Source organism: Camelus ferus, chromosome 9 (assembly GCF_009834535.1).
Source record: "Camelus ferus isolate YT-003-E chromosome 9, BCGSAC_Cfer_1.0, whole genome shotgun sequence".
Lineage (NCBI taxonomy): Eukaryota > Metazoa > Chordata > Mammalia > Artiodactyla > Camelidae > Camelus > Camelus ferus.
Window position 1 is genome coordinate 10,145,812 of NC_045704.1, and position 16,907 is coordinate 10,162,718.

General features: G+C 41.2%; 1 protein-coding gene across 4 annotated transcripts in view; it reads right to left on the minus strand.

Moving 5' to 3' along the window:
* Positions 1–10,818, minus strand: part of LOC116666016 — a 50,439-nt gene extending 39,621 nt beyond the window's left edge. For 2 of the 4 annotated variants that reach the window (XM_032487937.1, XM_032487938.1), the window contains exon 1: positions 10,325–10,812. In XM_032487937.1, coding sequence (XP_032343828.1) covers positions 10,325–10,353 — 29 coding nt within the window. In that variant the 5' untranslated portion in view covers positions 10,354–10,812. Of the gene's footprint in view, positions 1–10,324 lie in introns of all 4 variants that reach the window. The other 2 variants (XM_032487936.1, XM_032487935.1) reach the window with 2 other exon arrangements.
* Between the last annotated feature and the right edge of the window lie 6,089 nt (positions 10,819–16,907).

Sequence of the window (16,907 nt, forward strand, 5' to 3'; positions counted from 1 at the left end):
GGCCGCTGTCCTGGTCAAACGCAGTCAAAATGGACAGGACACTGGGTTTATAGTCAGTCAGTGTGTCAAATAGACAGCAGTTGCTCACCCCACAGCCTTCCTGTTGCATTTTCCATGTGAAACAGCTTTGGGCCATGCTCCCACTCTCTAATGCATGACTGTCCACGTCTATTTTATTCTATTTTTAAAATTTCCATTTCTTTCTTAGATTGACCACTGATTAATTCTTCTGTTGACACTATATTCATCATCTTCATGGAGTACACATATTTCAGAACATATAAAATTGTACACTTCATTTTTAATGATTTCTTAAAATTTATTTTAAATTTTTTTTATGTTTTTTGGGGGAGAAGGAGAAGCAATTAGGTTTATTTATTTATTTTAATGGAGGTACTGCGGATTGAACCCAGGACCTCGTGCATGCCAAGCCACACACTTTACCACTGAGCTACACCCTCCCTGCTCATGTGTATTTTAGACTATGTTTTTACTCTTCTATCACATCCTCACTTTAACATTTATTTGAAATCATTATAGATTCACAGGAGACTGCAACAATAGTACAGTACAGCCCTTCACCTGGTTTCTCCCCAGTGGTCCATTATTCATCCGTAACAATATCAAATCCAAGAAGCTGACGACGTTAGGCAGGTGACATGATACTCTATACAGAAAACCTAAAGACGCCACACAAAAACTGTTAGAACTAATAAATGAATTCACCAAAGTTGCAGGATATAAGACTAATATGCAGAAATCTACTGCTTTTCTATACATTAATGATTAAATATCAGAAAAATAAAGTAAAAAAAAAATCCCATTTAAAATCACATCAAAAAGAATAAAATACCTAGGAACAAACTTCGCCAACGAGGTGAAACCCTACACTCTGAAAACTATGGAGCACCGATGAGGAAACCTGAGGATGATTTAAAGGAACGGAAAGATGCCACATGCTCTCGGATCAGAAGTGCTAACATGGTTAAAGTGGCCACACTACCCAGCGCAGTCTACAGATCTCACGCAATCTCTGTGAAAATACCCATGCATGACACGTCTCAAGATCTAGAACAAATAATCCTAAAGTTCATGTGGAACCACAAAAGACCCCAAATTTGAAAAGCAATCTTGAGAAAAAAGAACAAAGCTAGAGGTATCACCCTCCCAGACTTCAGACTATATATACCACGAAGCTACAGCAATCAAAACAGCATGGTACTTGCACAAAAAACAGACACAGATCAATGGAACAGAATAGAGGGCCCAGAAATAAATCCACGCATTTAATCTATGGTCAATTAATGTATGACAAAGGAGGCAAGAATATACAGCGGAGAAAAGACAGCCTCTTCTATAAGTGGTGCTGGGAAAACTGGACATCTACAAGAAAAATAATGAGATTAGAACATTTCCTCACACTAAATACAGAAATAAACTCAAAATGGATTAAAAACCTAAATGTAAGACCTGAAACCACAGAACTCCTAGAAGAGAAGGTAGGGAGAACATTCCTGGACTTAAATTGCAGCAACATTTCTTTGGATCTGTCTCCTAAGACAGAAGAAATAAAGGCAAATATAAACAAATGGACTGAATTAAAGTGAAAAGCTTTTGCACAGCAAAGGAAACCATCGACAAAATAAAAACACAACCTACAGAATTGGAGAAAATATTTGCAAATGATGAGACTGACAAGGGGTTAATGTCCAAAATATATAAACAGCTCATACAACTCAACATAAAAAAAAAAAAAGAAACAACCCGATTAAAAAAACAGGCAGAAGACCTGAATAGACATTTTTCCACAGAAGACAAACAGATGGCCAACAGGCACATGAAAAGACGCTCAACATCAACAATCAATAGAGAAATCAAATCAAAACAACAGTGAGATGTCACCTCACACTTGTCAGAAAGGCTAGCATCAAAAAGTCTGCAAATAACAGAGGCTGGCAAGGATGTGGAGAAATGGGAACCCTTGTGCACTGTCGGTGGGAAGATAAATTGGTGCAGCCACTATGGAGAACAGCATGGAGGTTCTTCAAAAAATAAAAACAGAACTACCATATGATCCAGCAATTCCATTCCTGGGTGTATATCTGGAAAATATGAAAACACTATGTCGAACAGATAAGAGCATCCCAATGTTCATAGTAGCAATATTGACGGTATTGAGTTGTAAGAATGTACAGTATTCTGACACAAGTCTAATAAGAAACATATGTTTTACAAATATTTTCTCCCAGTCTCAGATTTGTATTTTAACTAAAAACATTTATTTTAAGGAGGAAAAATTTTAAATTTTGATTAAGATAATTATGAATTTTTTTAATTTTATGGTTTGAGCTTTTGTGCCCCATCTAAGAAATCTTTGTCCAACTTAAGGTCACAAAGATTATTTTCCTATGTTTTCTTTTATGATTTTCATAGTTTTAGCTCTTACGTTTATATCCATACTCTATTTCAAGTTAATTAAGGTCGAGGTTCATTTAAAATAAAATATACAGATATCCAATTGTTCCAGTACCATATCTTGAAAATATATTGTTTCTCCTATCAGAATACCTTAGAATTTTTCTTAAAAATTTATCAATTTACCACAGATCAATGGATTAATTTCTAGACTCTATGCTGTTCACTGATCTTTTTGTCTACAGTACACTGTCTTGATTACTATAGTTTTTAAATGTTTTGAAAACTGAAGGTGATGTTTTATCAGCTTTGTTCTTTAAAAAATTTGTTTTGTAAATAAGTTCACTTGTATCTTTTTTTAGATTCTACATATAAGTGATATCATACGATATTTGTCATTGACTTACTTCACTTAGTATGACAATCTCCAGGTCTATCCATGTTGCTGCAAATGACATTTTTCTTTTTTATGGCTGAGTAGTATTCCATCATATAAATGTACCACAAATTCTTTATCCAATCATCTGTCGATGGACATTTAGGTTGCTTCTATGTGTTGGTTACTGTAAATAGTTCAGCCTTTACCTTTTAAACTAGCTTTCTATGTGTATCTAAAGTGAGTTTCTGAGAGCCCATGTTAAAGTGCTTATTAAAATGCTGGGCATATTGTAAGCGGCCAATAAATGTGAGTTATTATTATTGTCATCGTTATGACTACCGAGCATCACTTCCTAGATCAGTGCTACTCTCTTCATCGTAGTAATTCAGGCGTTGGGAAGACTACTGTGGGGGGGAATGTTATCACTACGGGGGAGGAGAGGAAAGGAACGCAAAAAAAAAAAAGTGGATTTCTCGTAGACAGCCGCATGGTTAGGACTTGCTTTGCTATCCAATATCACAATCTCTGCCTTTTCATTGGGATGTTTAGACCATTTACATTTAATCATTCATTTAATTAACTATTTACAGTTTAATTATTGATATGGTTTGTTTACATCTACTGTCCTGAAATTTTTTTTGGTCCTATCTGTTCCTTTCATTCCTTTCTCTCTCCTTTGTTGGATTACATTCATATTTTTATTCTACCTTATTTCTACCATTGGCTTAGTAGCTACACATCTTTGTTTCAACCTTAGTAGATTCCTCTGAGCTGACAATATATGTGTTTAACTTACCATAGTCTACTTTCTACAGCATGATGTCCCCTCAGGAATAGTGGAAGAAACTGACAACAGTGTATTTTCATTTCCCCCCTCCTATATTTTGCAGCATTGTGGTCAAACACTATACTTCTGCATATGTCATACATTCCACAATACACTGTTAGTATTTCAACTTTAGAAGTCACTCCTCATTCCTTCACAATCCATGTTTTCACATAGTACTGTATTCTTTCCAGCTGTAGAATTTCCTTTAACAGTTTTTCTAGTGCAGGTTTTCTACCAACAAATTCTCAGCTTTTTTTTTCTGGAAAAAAAATTTTTGCCTTCATTTTTGAAAGGTATATCACAAAAACATTAATAGAAAAAGTAGGAGTTATCTATATTGGTAACATGCAAAGTAGATTTCAGAGCAAAATAAAATAAAATAAAATAATCAGGGACATTATATAAGAATAAAAAGGTCAATTCACTAAGAAGGCATAGCACTCCTTGATGTAAACACACCAAACAACAAAGTTTCAAAATATATGAAGGAAAAAAAGGAACTGAAAGGGTGAAAAAGACAAATTCACAATTGTATTTGGGAACTTCAACACACTTCTCTCAGTAACTGCTAAAACTACTAGGCAGACAATCAGCAAACATGTAAAAGAACTGAACAACACTGTCAACCAACAGGCTCTAACTGACATTTGCCAAACACTTCAGTCAACAACAGGAGAACGCACATTCTTCTCAAGTGTCCATGAAATCTTCAAGGTAGACCACATCCTAAGTCATAAAGCAAACCTCAACAAATTTAAAAGAACTGGACCAACACTGAGTATGTTCCCTGACCATAACAGAATCAAACTAGAACTCAGTAACAGAAAGATAAAAGGATGAAATGGCCGAACCCTTGCAAATTAAACAATATACATCTATATAATCCAGGGGTCAAAAGAGGAAGTCTCATTAAAAATCTTTAAAATGCACTGAGGAGAGTGAAACTGAAAATACAGCATAAAAATTTGTAGGATACAGATAAATCAGCGCTGAATGTTTATGGTTTACACTGGAAAGGAGGGAAATTCTAAGCCCATACCTTAAGAAAAAAACCTAAAATAAAAACAAACAGAAGGATGAAAATAATAAACAGAAGAGAATAAATCAATAAACCTGGAACAAAAAAAATGACAGAGGAAATCAACAAAACAGAACATGATTCTCTGAGTTTTTACCTGGTTGTACACATTTGTCAAAACTCCCTGAGTCATATTCCTAAAATGGGTACTTTGTTATACGTAATGTATATCTGATTAAAGTTGATTCAAGACTTAAAACAAAACAACCCCCCGCAAAACCTGAATCTCTGAAAAGACAAAGGTAAACACAGAGAAGACACGAATCACCAATATCTGTCATAAAACAGAGGATATCACTGCAGATCCTGCAGCCATTCAATGGATAACGAGGGAATCCTATAGGCAATGCCACACATGTAAATTCAACAGGTCGGAAGTACACACACTTCTGTAAACTCTCTCAAGATTTTTACAATCAGAGCGACGTCAGTATCACAGTGGTGTGAAGTCATTCCCTTTTTTCTCCCCTTTGATTCACAACTACCTGGACGTCCATAACTGATGGAGAGCACCTCCACACAGCACGCGACCTACGTATGGTCCTAGATGGACCGTCCGTCTGTGTGTCTGAAGGTGGGTGGACAGGACCGTGGAGGAGGCTATGCAGCCAAGGGAGCTGTGGCAGCAGGGGTGGCACCGGTGTCCTCTCTAGTCGAGGGGGTGGAAAGTGGAAGTCCTCCTGCCACGTGGCTGCAGCTGGAGAGTCCCACGGCTCTTCAGACACACCCGGATTTCTGAGAAGAGCTCTCTTCTCAGAACGGAACGAGGGGACGGAAAGGGACGAAGGCAGACATGAAAAACCGAAGGAAAGCATTTCATGCTGTCTGTCCCAGCACCTGGCAAGAGATCTGCCCACGGACCTCTGGCAGCCCCCAAGGGGAGGATCTCCCCTTACTGGGCTGTGGGCACACCCAAAGCTCCAGCGAAGCACACACCTCCCCAACTCCTGGGACTCTGCCGCCATCCCTTTTTTCCCTCTGCCAACTGTTTAAATGCACCTACTCCCAACCTTAGCAGCAAGTCAGCTCAGCTAAGAGAAACTCAAAACTTGTGCTACAGCACCACCTTCCGCAAAACAAAAGGAAGGCTCCCAAACACGCATCTCTCGATCTGTTAGAATCAAAGTAAACAAATCCTTGGAAGTGATGTCAGCATCGTGGAAGTGAGATGCTCCCGTCTGTCCCCTTCAATCTACATCAGTAAAACATCCGTAACTCAACAAGAGTTCTGCACGTCTGTACATCGAAAGGTGGGTGGGCTGAATCACGTAGAGGAGGCAAAACCCGAACAGTGGAGGAGGTACCCAAGATCCAGGTGACCCTGGACGCAGTGGAAGCACCTGCCAGCCCAACGGCACAGGTGCCACGTCTTCAGCAGCATTAGCAGCAGCAGGACACCACAGACCCCACAGGCACAAGCAGTGACTACAAGGGCACTGGGTGACACCTCTGGCAGAGGCTGTGGGGGGAGGGTGGGCAGAGGCAGCTCAGGGAAGACAAACCAAAAACCGGTGCTATAGCGCCACCTACCGAAAAACAAAAAAAGGCCTCTGCTCACTAATCTGCTGAACTGTTAGAATCAAGTTAAAAAAAAAAAAAGCTTTACCTAAAGAAGAAAGGTGTTCACTACTTCAAACGCACCAGCAGAGGACCAACTCATCAGGCACCGCGAAAAAACCACAGTAACACTGTATCACAAAAGTAAAATGACAGCTCTCCAGAAACTTAAAAGTTACAGAATGTTGTGGTCTAACTGCTAGGGAATTTAAAATAGCGGTCATGAAGAAACTCAACAAGCTACAAGAAAACTCAGCGTGTGCGGGGTGTAGCTCAGTGGCAGAGCGCATGCTTAGCATGCATGAGGTCCTGGGTTCAATGCCCAGTACCTCCATTAAAATATATAAATACATAAATAACCTAATTACCCCGCCCCCCACAAAAAATTAAATTAAATTAAAAAAGAAAACTCAGAAAGGCAGTTCAGTGAGCTCAGGGAATACAACTAATGAACAGAAAGAATACTTGATCAAAGAGACTGAAACTCAAAAAAAGCAGCAGACAAAAATTCTGGAGCTGAAAAACTCAACAAATGAGATGCAGAATGCATTAGAAAGCACTGGAAATGGAGCAGATCATACGGAAGAGAGAATTAATGAGTCTGAAGATAGAAATTAAAAAATGATAAAGGTAAAAGAGGAGAAAGAACTAAGGCCTTAAAAAAAAAAAGAGGAAATCCTATAAGAGCTACCTGGCTCCACTGTGAAGGGCAACATTAGGATAATGGGTATCCCAGGAAAAGGGGTAGAGTTATTTAAAGAAATAATAGCTGAGAATTTTATTTAAAAAAATAGCTGAGAACTTTCTAGGCCTGGGGAAGGAACTGCGTATACAAGTCCATGAAGCTAAGACCGCACTTCGTTATCTCGAGGCAAAAAGACTTTCTCCAAGACACATTATATTAAAACTATCAAAAGTCAAAGACAAAGAATGAATTTTAAAGACAGCCGGGGAATAAAGGATGGTAACCGACAAAGAGACTAGGCTGTCGGCAGATTCCTCAGCGGAAACGACAGGCCAGCGTGGAGGAGGACGACATACTGAAAGGTAGCAGCTTTCACCTGAGAACACTCCATCCAGCAGAGCCACCATTCAGATCTGAATCGGAAATGAAGGCTTTCTCAGGCGGGCAAAAGCTGACAGAGTCTAGCACCCCACCTGCCTGACAAGAAGCGTTGGGAAGACCTCTTGTACCTGAAACAAAAAGGCAGAAGCAAACAAAGCCCCGAGTAAGCTGTTAAACAGACACATCAGGAAACTGCAACCTCTGTGTCACAGTAGGTTGTTAAACACTTAATCACAGTGTAGAGGTTAAAAAGGAAGCAGCAGTAAAGATACCCACAGCGACTTCAATTTGGCCACAAGTTCACAACGCAAAAAGGGATAATAGGACAACAAAAACAGATAGGGAGGAGGAAGAAGATGGGACCGATACAGGCAAATAAGTAAGATGCTGTTAGTAGAAAAAGGACTATTTCATCTATGAGATGTTTTATATAAACCTCACAGTCACCACAACACATAAACCTAGAGCAGAGACATGAACCATAATAAAAGAGGAAACTAAGAAAAATTTCATAGAAAAGCACCAAACTAAAATGGCAGACAGAAACACACACAAGGAAACAATGGAGATACATAGCAACCAGAAGACTAAAGACACAATGGCAGGGGCAAGTCCTCATCTGTCAGTAACTACCCTCCATGTAGATGAACCGAATTCACCAATCAAAAGACACAGAGGGGCTGGATGGATTAAAATACAAGACCCAATGACGTGCTGTCTCCAGAAGACTCATCTCTGGGTTTCTAAAGTCAAACACAGGCTCAAAGTAAGGGAAAGCAGATGACATTCCAAGAATTAATATTGTTAAAATGGCCAAACTACCGAAAGCCATCTACAGACTTAGCGCAATCCCCATAAAACTACCGAAGGCGTTCATCACAGAAATAGAAGAAACAATCCTAAAATTTGTGTGAAACCATGAAAGAATCCAAATAGCCAAAGCAATCCTGAGAAAACAGAACAAAGCCAGAGCTACCACACTTCCTTATTTCAAACTGTACTACAAAGCCACAGTAATAAAAAGAGTACAGTTCTGGCACAAAAATAGACATAGACCAACGGAACAGCATAGACAGCCTAGAATTAAATCCCAGCATGTATGGTCAACTATAAACAACAGGGAGCCGAGAACACTCCGGGAGGAAAGGACAATGTCTTCAAGAAACGGTGCTGGGAAAACTGGAGAAGCACACACAGAACAATGAAATTGGACCCCAAGTCACGCCACTCAAAAATTAATGGGAAATTAATCAAAGACTTAAATGTAAGACCTGATACCATAAAACTCCTAGAAAATTAAAGATAGTTAAGAAGTCATTGATATTGGGTTTGGTGATGATTTTTTTGGACATGACACCAATAGTATAAACAATAAAAATGAAAATCAACAAATGGGACTACATCAAACTAAAAAGCTGCACAGCTAAAGAAACAACAAAATGAAAAGACAGCCTACAGAATGGGAGAACATTTTTAAAAACCATATATCATTGGATAAGGGGTTAATATCCATAGACATTTTTTGTCAAGAACTTAATGACAAGTAAACACTGTGATTAAAAAACGGGCAGAACTAGGGGGAGGGTATAGCTCAAGTAGCAGAGTGCATGCCTCGCATGCACAAGGTCCTCGGTTCAATCCCCAGTACCTCCACTAAATATAAACAAATAAACCTAATTACCTCCTCCCCGCAACACACACACACAAAATGGGCAGAACTGAGTAGACATTTTTCCAAAGAGGACTTCCAAATGGCCAACGGCACATGAAAAGATGCTCAGCATCACTATGAGGGAAATGCAAGCTCAAGCCACAATGAGCTACCACCTCACACTTGTTAGAAGAACTATCATCAAGAACACAAGAGACCACAGGTGCTGGCACGGATGTGGTGGAAAGGAAACCCTATACACGGTCGATGGGAATCTAAATTGGTCCAACAGCTATGGAAAATAATACGGAGGTCTCCCCCCAAATTAAAAACAGGTCTATCGTTTAATACAGCAATTCCACCCCTGGGTGTATACCCAAAGTCAGGATTTCGAGGAGATGCCTGCATGCCCATATTCCTCACAGCATTATTCACGAAAGCCGAGATATGGAAACAACTCAAATTGATCAACAACAGATGAATGGATAAAAAGACGCCCTATACGTACACAGTGAAATACTATTCAGCCATGAACAGGACATTCTGCCATTTGCGACGTGTTTGGACTCAGCACATTATGCTAAGTGAGACAAGCCAGACAGAGAAAGCAAGGACTATACGATATAACTAAAAAGGTCAAATCTGCAGAAAACATAGTAAGAGTGTGGTTAACAGGGGCCGGGAGGCGGGGGAGAAGACTGATGGTTATGAAGGGACATCTTTAAGGAATAGTAAATAAGCCACAGAGCGCTAACGCACAGTATACCGAACATAGTAACACCGTAGTCTAGTTACGTCCTGTGCTAAACACCGCTGCAACCGCGTACTACAGCATAGAAAGGTGTCAAAGCCACAGCTGTACACATTGAATTTACACAAGGTTATACGTCAAATTTACTCAATTAAAAAAATGACATCACAGAGTGAGCATGTCCTGTTTTAAGACTTTTCAAAGTATTAAATTGGTTACACGAACAGCAAGCTCTGGAGAGAAAAAGAACCTCACGCCCGTTTAGGGCGCTCTTTGAGATGCCACACCCAAAGCACCTGAAATCAAAGAACCCCCTCCTCCCAGCAAGGCAGGGGCAGCGAAGGAGCTGAGCCAGGAGGCCCGGCCTCCCGGGTCCCCACCCCCAGCGCCCGGACCCGCGCAGCCAGCCCGGGGGGCGCCCTCCCTCCCTCCCCCGGCCCGCGCACCCCTCCGCGCCCAGGCCCGCCGGAGCCGACCGGGGCCCCTCGGCGGCGCAGGCGGCCGCCTCCCACCGCGGGGCTCGGGAGCACCCTCCCCCGGGAACGCCACTCCTCTGGCGACTCCGGTGGTCGCCAGGGCGCCCGCGGCTGATACTCACCCGTTGGGGACGCTGCTCCTCCTCATCATGACGCGACGGGTGTGGGGCTCCTACCACCTAGGAATCACACTCCCAGGCCTCTCCTAGCACAAACCGCCAACCGGCCGCGGCCCCCGGCGCGCACAGCCCGGCGGCAGGCGAGCCGACGGAGCGCACGGTTACCGAGGCGCACGCCGGCACGCACGCTCGGCCGGCGGCGCGGGGACGCACTGCGCACGCTCGGCCGGCGGCGCGGGGACGCACTGCGCACGCGCCTGGGCCCTCCGCCCGCGGGTCCCGGGGGGCGAGCGCGAGGCTGCGGGCCTGGGCCGCGCGTCGGGGGCGCCGCGGGGGCCTTTCCCAGTCGGTGGTGGAGGGTGCGTCCTGCCTTCGCTGTCCAGACGTAGCAAAAGCGCACTGTCCGTCCAGATGAACGTCTTACTGCCTGTTAAAGACCCCCCACCCTGTGTCAAATCCTCCAGTACTTATTTTGTCCGATGGGAGAAAACACGGCTCCGTCCCGCCCCCACGACGCCCGGTAACCGGGCCCAGGCCGCACGGGCCGCTGGGACTTGTAGTCCCCAGGGCCCGGCCGACCTGTTACGCATCCCCTGCGGGAATTAATAGGCTTGAGACCCGCTCCAGTTTACAGCGTTCTAGAGCAGTGCTTGATTTGCGTCAAATACGGAGCCGTATTACTTACTGAGGGCCTACTGTGTGCTGAACACCTTGTTGGGATTGGTGGAGGCTAGGTAAGTTCCTGCCGCAGCCCTCATCCTCACTTCAGGTTAAGCAGAAAGATGAATTTGCGAGTTAGAATGTAATGAACAAAAATTACGAATTACCCTGCTATTGGGGGGTGAGGAGTGGGGGGTGGGTGGGTCACAGACGGGCTAGAGTCAGAAAGAACTTCCTGGAAGATGTGGGGTTTCACACAGGCTTTGAAACGTGCAATGATCTAGATTAGACGGAAACTGCAAAAATCAAAGGATGGAGGTATCAGAGAAACAAGAGTCTGGTCTGGCTATGTCGGAGGTTTATAAGGGAGAGTGGTGAGCAGCGATTAGGTGGGGAAGTGGACACTGGGTGTTTTGGCCTCACTTTCAGAAAGGGCCTCCGTTTTGAATTTCTTTCCAGTGGAGACTTAGATGTACAGCATGGAGATTCATCTTCAGATGTGAACAAGTGGCAGCATTGCAGGACTTACTCGTGTCCAGTTTCTGGACCTCTTGGCTCATATTTAGGTAAATCTCCCATAAGAGAAGGAGGGCCCTGAGATCACGGGGAGAAGCCTTGGGTCCCCCACTCCCCTGTTCTCCTGGAAGGAGGTTCTCGGGGAGGGTGGGAATGACAGGTACCTGAGCTCAGCCTCTTTCTACAGCAACTCCAGGAAGGAGCTGCTCCCTCCTACAAGCCCTGGGAAAAACCAAGGCATCAGTTCTCTGCCTGACTTTCTCCGTCTCCCCCTCCCCAACTACGCTGGAGATGGGAACTCCCCGCCCCCCCTTCCTCTGGCTCCTCCCTCATCCCTGTCCCTAGGGAGATCCCACGTCATTCTGAGGCACCCCCTCCTCACCTGTCACCAGTAGTTGCAGGACATCACTGGGCTGTGAACTTATGTGGGGATGGCCTTTTCTGTAGTATTCACAGGTGTACTCTCCAGCATTAGTGCTTTCTAGACCCGTCAGGTGAAATTCCGCCTGGCCCTCTGTGGAATCAGGTGATTGCAAGAGCTCCAAGACCTTTCCTCCCTTTCTGAGAGCAAAGTTTACATCCTTGGTAGGAGTCGAGCATCGCAGGGTCACGTTACTGCGGGCAGGTGCCACCGAGCTGGGCCAGGCGCTCAGGGAGGGCTTGGGAGGTGACTCTGGAAGGAAGCAGATCTCGGGACTGGATGTGGTCGACTCACCTGCTCTCAGGAAGCCCATTTAAAGAAGGAAGCGGGGAAAATGAGGCTAGTAGTATTTCCCACAGGGTGAAATATGAACCAGTGTTCTATATGGGCTGATTTTAGGTGATGTGATGACACTGTACTCTACAGCACTGATCTCAGCTTCAGAAATTTATTACTCTTTCAAATCACTTTAATCCCTTTGATCACAACAAGGAGACTTTTTCAAGCTAGAGATCAACCTTAGTACACATGTGTCTCCGGCTTCTTTGTAAAGGAACTCCTACCCTGTTGGTGGGAGTGTCATTTGGTGCAGCCACTGTGGAAAACAGGAGGGAGGTTTCTTCAAAAAACTAGAAATAGAGTTACCATGTGATCCAGCAATCCCACTCCTGGGCAAATGGATGATAAAACTCTAACTGGAAAAGATACACGCACCCCCATGTTCATAGCAGCACTATATGCAACAGCCAAGACATGGAAGCAACCTAAGTGTCCATGCACAGATGACCAGATAAAGAAGCTGTGGTGTATGGAATGCTACTCAGCCATAAGAAGGAATGAAATAATGCCATTTGCAGCAAAATGGATGGATGTAGAGATTATCATACTAAGTGAAGTAAGTCAGAGAGAGAAAGACAAATATCATATGATATCACTTACATGTGGAATCTAAAAAAAGATACAAGTGAACTTATTTACAAAAAGAAACAGACCCAAAGACATGGAAAACAAAAGTTACTATTACCAAAGGGGATAAGTCAGGTGGGAGGGATAAATTAGGAGTTTGGGATTAGCAGATACACACTGCTATATATAAAATAAACAGTAAGGTCCTACTGGAAAGCACAAGGAACTATATTTAATATGTTGTAATAACCTATGGTGGAAAAGAATCTGGAAAAATATATATGTAAAACTGAATCACTTTGCTGTACACCTGAAACTACCACAACATTGAATCAACTATCCTTCAAGAAATAAATAAATACATAAAATTACAAAAGAGAATTGTTATTAAAAAAAAAAAGTAGCTGGCCTTGGGCTCAGGAACTTGACCAGCAACAGCCCATGATGAGACTATCCTAATGTTTCCACCCTTTTCATTGCATATATATTTACATTAACCTTCTATTTTTGGTAACACTGGGTTTTCTTTTAAAATTCATTTTTAAATTTAAGCTATTGATGTCAAGTTTCCATCTTCGAATGAATATACTCACTTCAAACAGAGATATTGAGAGAATAAAAATTTAAATAGATAAAGAGGGTCTAGGTGTGTAGGACAAATCATGGATGTGGAATGTAAATATCTGCATGCTGAAAAATACTTGATTGGTAAGATGATCTAAAGCTCCCCTCAAAGTCCCCAAAACGCATGAAACAAGAAATACAAGCCAATATTATTATTTTCTCTTTCCAATTATATAAGTCACAGCCCTCTCAACGCACCTTTGTCTCTCATCCCAATATGCAGACCCAAGAAACTTACCCAAACCATGGAGGGAAAGGAATTCAGGGATCATCTTTTTGCAATTTTCAACCACAGGAGGGAGGCGAGCTCAATGTGTGTGAGCATTTCATTATTCATGTAACATCTTTATCTGAACACAGGCAAATCCAGGCTTTGAATTCTAACACAGGTAGATGAGCCGGAAATGCCAAGAGCCGGGATCTGAAGGATCCTGCTGGGGAGATGGACAAAACTGATACAGAACTGAGAATATCCTGGCCTATGGGAAAGATGCTGGACCTTAGAACTGAGTGAAGTTAGTGAACACTTTTGAATGACTGTGATGTGAGGTGCTTCTCTAAGGTCCATGTGCAGAGAAGGAGCAAAACCATGGCATCTAAAAAACATTTAAAAAACAAATTCAGTCTGGCACTCCACTCGGGTCAAGTTTTTGTTTTAGGTGGGAAAATATGACATAGCCATTAGTAAGGCAAACATAAGTGATTTTTATTAATAATCTCCAAAAGAATTGTACAAAAAGAAGGGGGAGTTTATAGCTCAGTGGTAGAGTGTGCGTTTAGTATGCACAATGTCCTGGGTTCAATCCCCAGTACCTCCATGAGATAAATAATTACCTCCCTCCTCCAAAAAAAATGTACAGAAAGTAATGTAGATGTAAAGAAAATTGAGGCATTTAAATGGCATATTAAAAATAATATTTTTAAAACAAAGAAATTGGAAATGAGGACACATAGACTAAATGGGCAAATAGAAAGTTTAGCAAGATGAGAAACTTACATCTGATATAGAAGGAATTACATGGAATGCCAATGGGACCCAAAATTCAATTAAAAGATCTAATGAATGTTTTATTTTTATTTATTTATTTAACTTTAAATTTAATTTTATATTTTAATGACTGTTTTAAAAAGACCTAAATAAATGCTGTTTTTCCCCCAATAGGAATTCTTTAAGTATATGCACAAATGAATTGAAAGCAAAAAAATACAAAAAGATATGCCATGCAAACACCAGCAAAAGAAAGGTGGTTTTATGAACATCACATAAAGTAGATTTTTAAGGCAAGAACTAGTATTAGATATGAGGAAGAATATTTCCTAATGACAAAATAGTCCGTTCAAGAGAAATATTAATAACCCTGACTTTGTAGGCGCCTAATAATACAGAATCCAATAATATAGATACAAAACTTAGGAAATAATCATTGACAATATTTAAGGAGCTGAACCTCTAATCATATTTTATATTTTAACATGCCTCTCTCAGTTCCACATGAAAAAAATAAGTCCAAAAACAAACAAACAAACAAAAAAACAGAGAGGAGGATATTTACTATTCCAAGAAACCAAACCCAGAAAAAGTAAACAACATATCATTTTACACTATCAATTTGACGACAAGTTTTTAATGCTAAAATCTGATCTTGTAGTAAACAATCTTATGGTAATTGGGGAAAGGGAGTGGGAAGGGATAAATCTGGGAGATTAGAGATTTACAAATATTAGCCATTATATATAAAAATAGACTTTAAAAAATGTTTCTGCTGTATAACACAGGGAACTATGTTCAATATCTTGTAATAACCTTTAATAAAAAAATATGAAAACAAATATATGTACGTATATGCATGACTGGGACATTGCACTGTACACCAGAAATCGACACATTGTAACTGATGGTACCTCAATAATAAACAAACAAATAAGCAAATAAATAAAATCTAACGTTGGATAGAAATTGGCAAACTGACACATGCATCGTCAGTTTTCAGAATAAGTCAATACTAGTTGCTAATGGCAACTGGGTTATGAAGTTCACTCCCCTCCCTCAAAATTTATAGCCTTCCACTTGAGAATTTTAGTCCCAGTAGTTTACCCTAAGGAATAATTAAGGCTGTCCAAAAGATTTACAAGTTGTTCGTTGCAATTATGTTGATAGTAGCAAAGGAGTTGGACGTGATACAAATGTATGAGTAGGAGGCTGGCTAGTGAACAAGTCCTTACTTCCATAGAGTGTGGGGCTGTGCAGCAATTTAAATCATGGTGTGGGACATAAAAGTAAAATTCCAGTGTTCCAAGAAGATATGATAATGTATAAGCTAATAAAAGAGCCAAAATAAAAAATAAATTATGTCACAGAAGTAATTTATAACTATGGTGTGGAAAAGTACTCATTGGCATGAAACACTCTTTAAAGTTTATAGGTTTGTGACAAAATAAGACAACAGTACAGGGATATATATACACACACACACACACCAGAGGGGGAGAGAGAGAGAGAGGGAAGAAGCATAAAGCAAACTAAAAAACTGACTTCCCTGATGTGAAACTGTTTGCAGATTCATTCTTTACTGAGAAAAACTTTAACCCAGAGGCTAAACTCCAGGAGGGAGAGAACAGGCTGTCATCTCAGAAGGGCAGACTCTCTGGAGTTCCTCTTGAAGATTCACTGACATGAAGAGGAATGGATCACCCTGCAAAGTGTCCTGGTTGTTACCACTCTTCTGCTTGATCCAGTTTTTCTATAAACCCCCTGGACCCCAACCTCAAGATAGGCTCACAGTCTTTAAGGCACTAGCCTGCTGTGACCCCCTCTGTCGTGCAGAGCAACAAAGCAGCTCTTTTCTTTGCTCCCAAGTCTCTCCCTCTGAACTTGAATTTGCTTTTTGGGGTGCAGAGGCCAATTTTTTGGTAACAATATTAAAACATTAAATACTAAACATTGGCTTCTTTTGCAGAAAAGCTAAATGTATTTGGGACTATTGATAAGTATGTTTGGTGCTACCCTAAGAGATTTTTCTATAAAAGAACACATGCTTTTAGAAATTATTATTGATGTTTGTTTGCCAATCTACAGAACATTAATGGAGAAGATAGCTCATAATTGCTTATTTCTTAATTTTCACTGGAAATTAAGGGTTTTAAGAGTTAAGCATTCCAGGTGGGGAGGGTATATCTCAAGTGGTAGAACACATGCTTAGCATGCACAAGGTCCTGGGTTCAATCCCCAGTACCTCCTCTAAAAATAAATGAATAAACCTAATTACCTACTCCTCCAAAAGAGTTAAGGGTTCTAATTTAAATACGTAGCTAAAGCTACTACAAATGTGAAGGAAGCATTTTGGTATACAGTAGGAAAATAGAGTGTATTTTTTTTAAGGCATAAAAAAAGAAACTGAATTCTGCTACCTAGAGTTGATTATTTCTAAATGGGAGAATTAAGGCATAAAATAATACAGA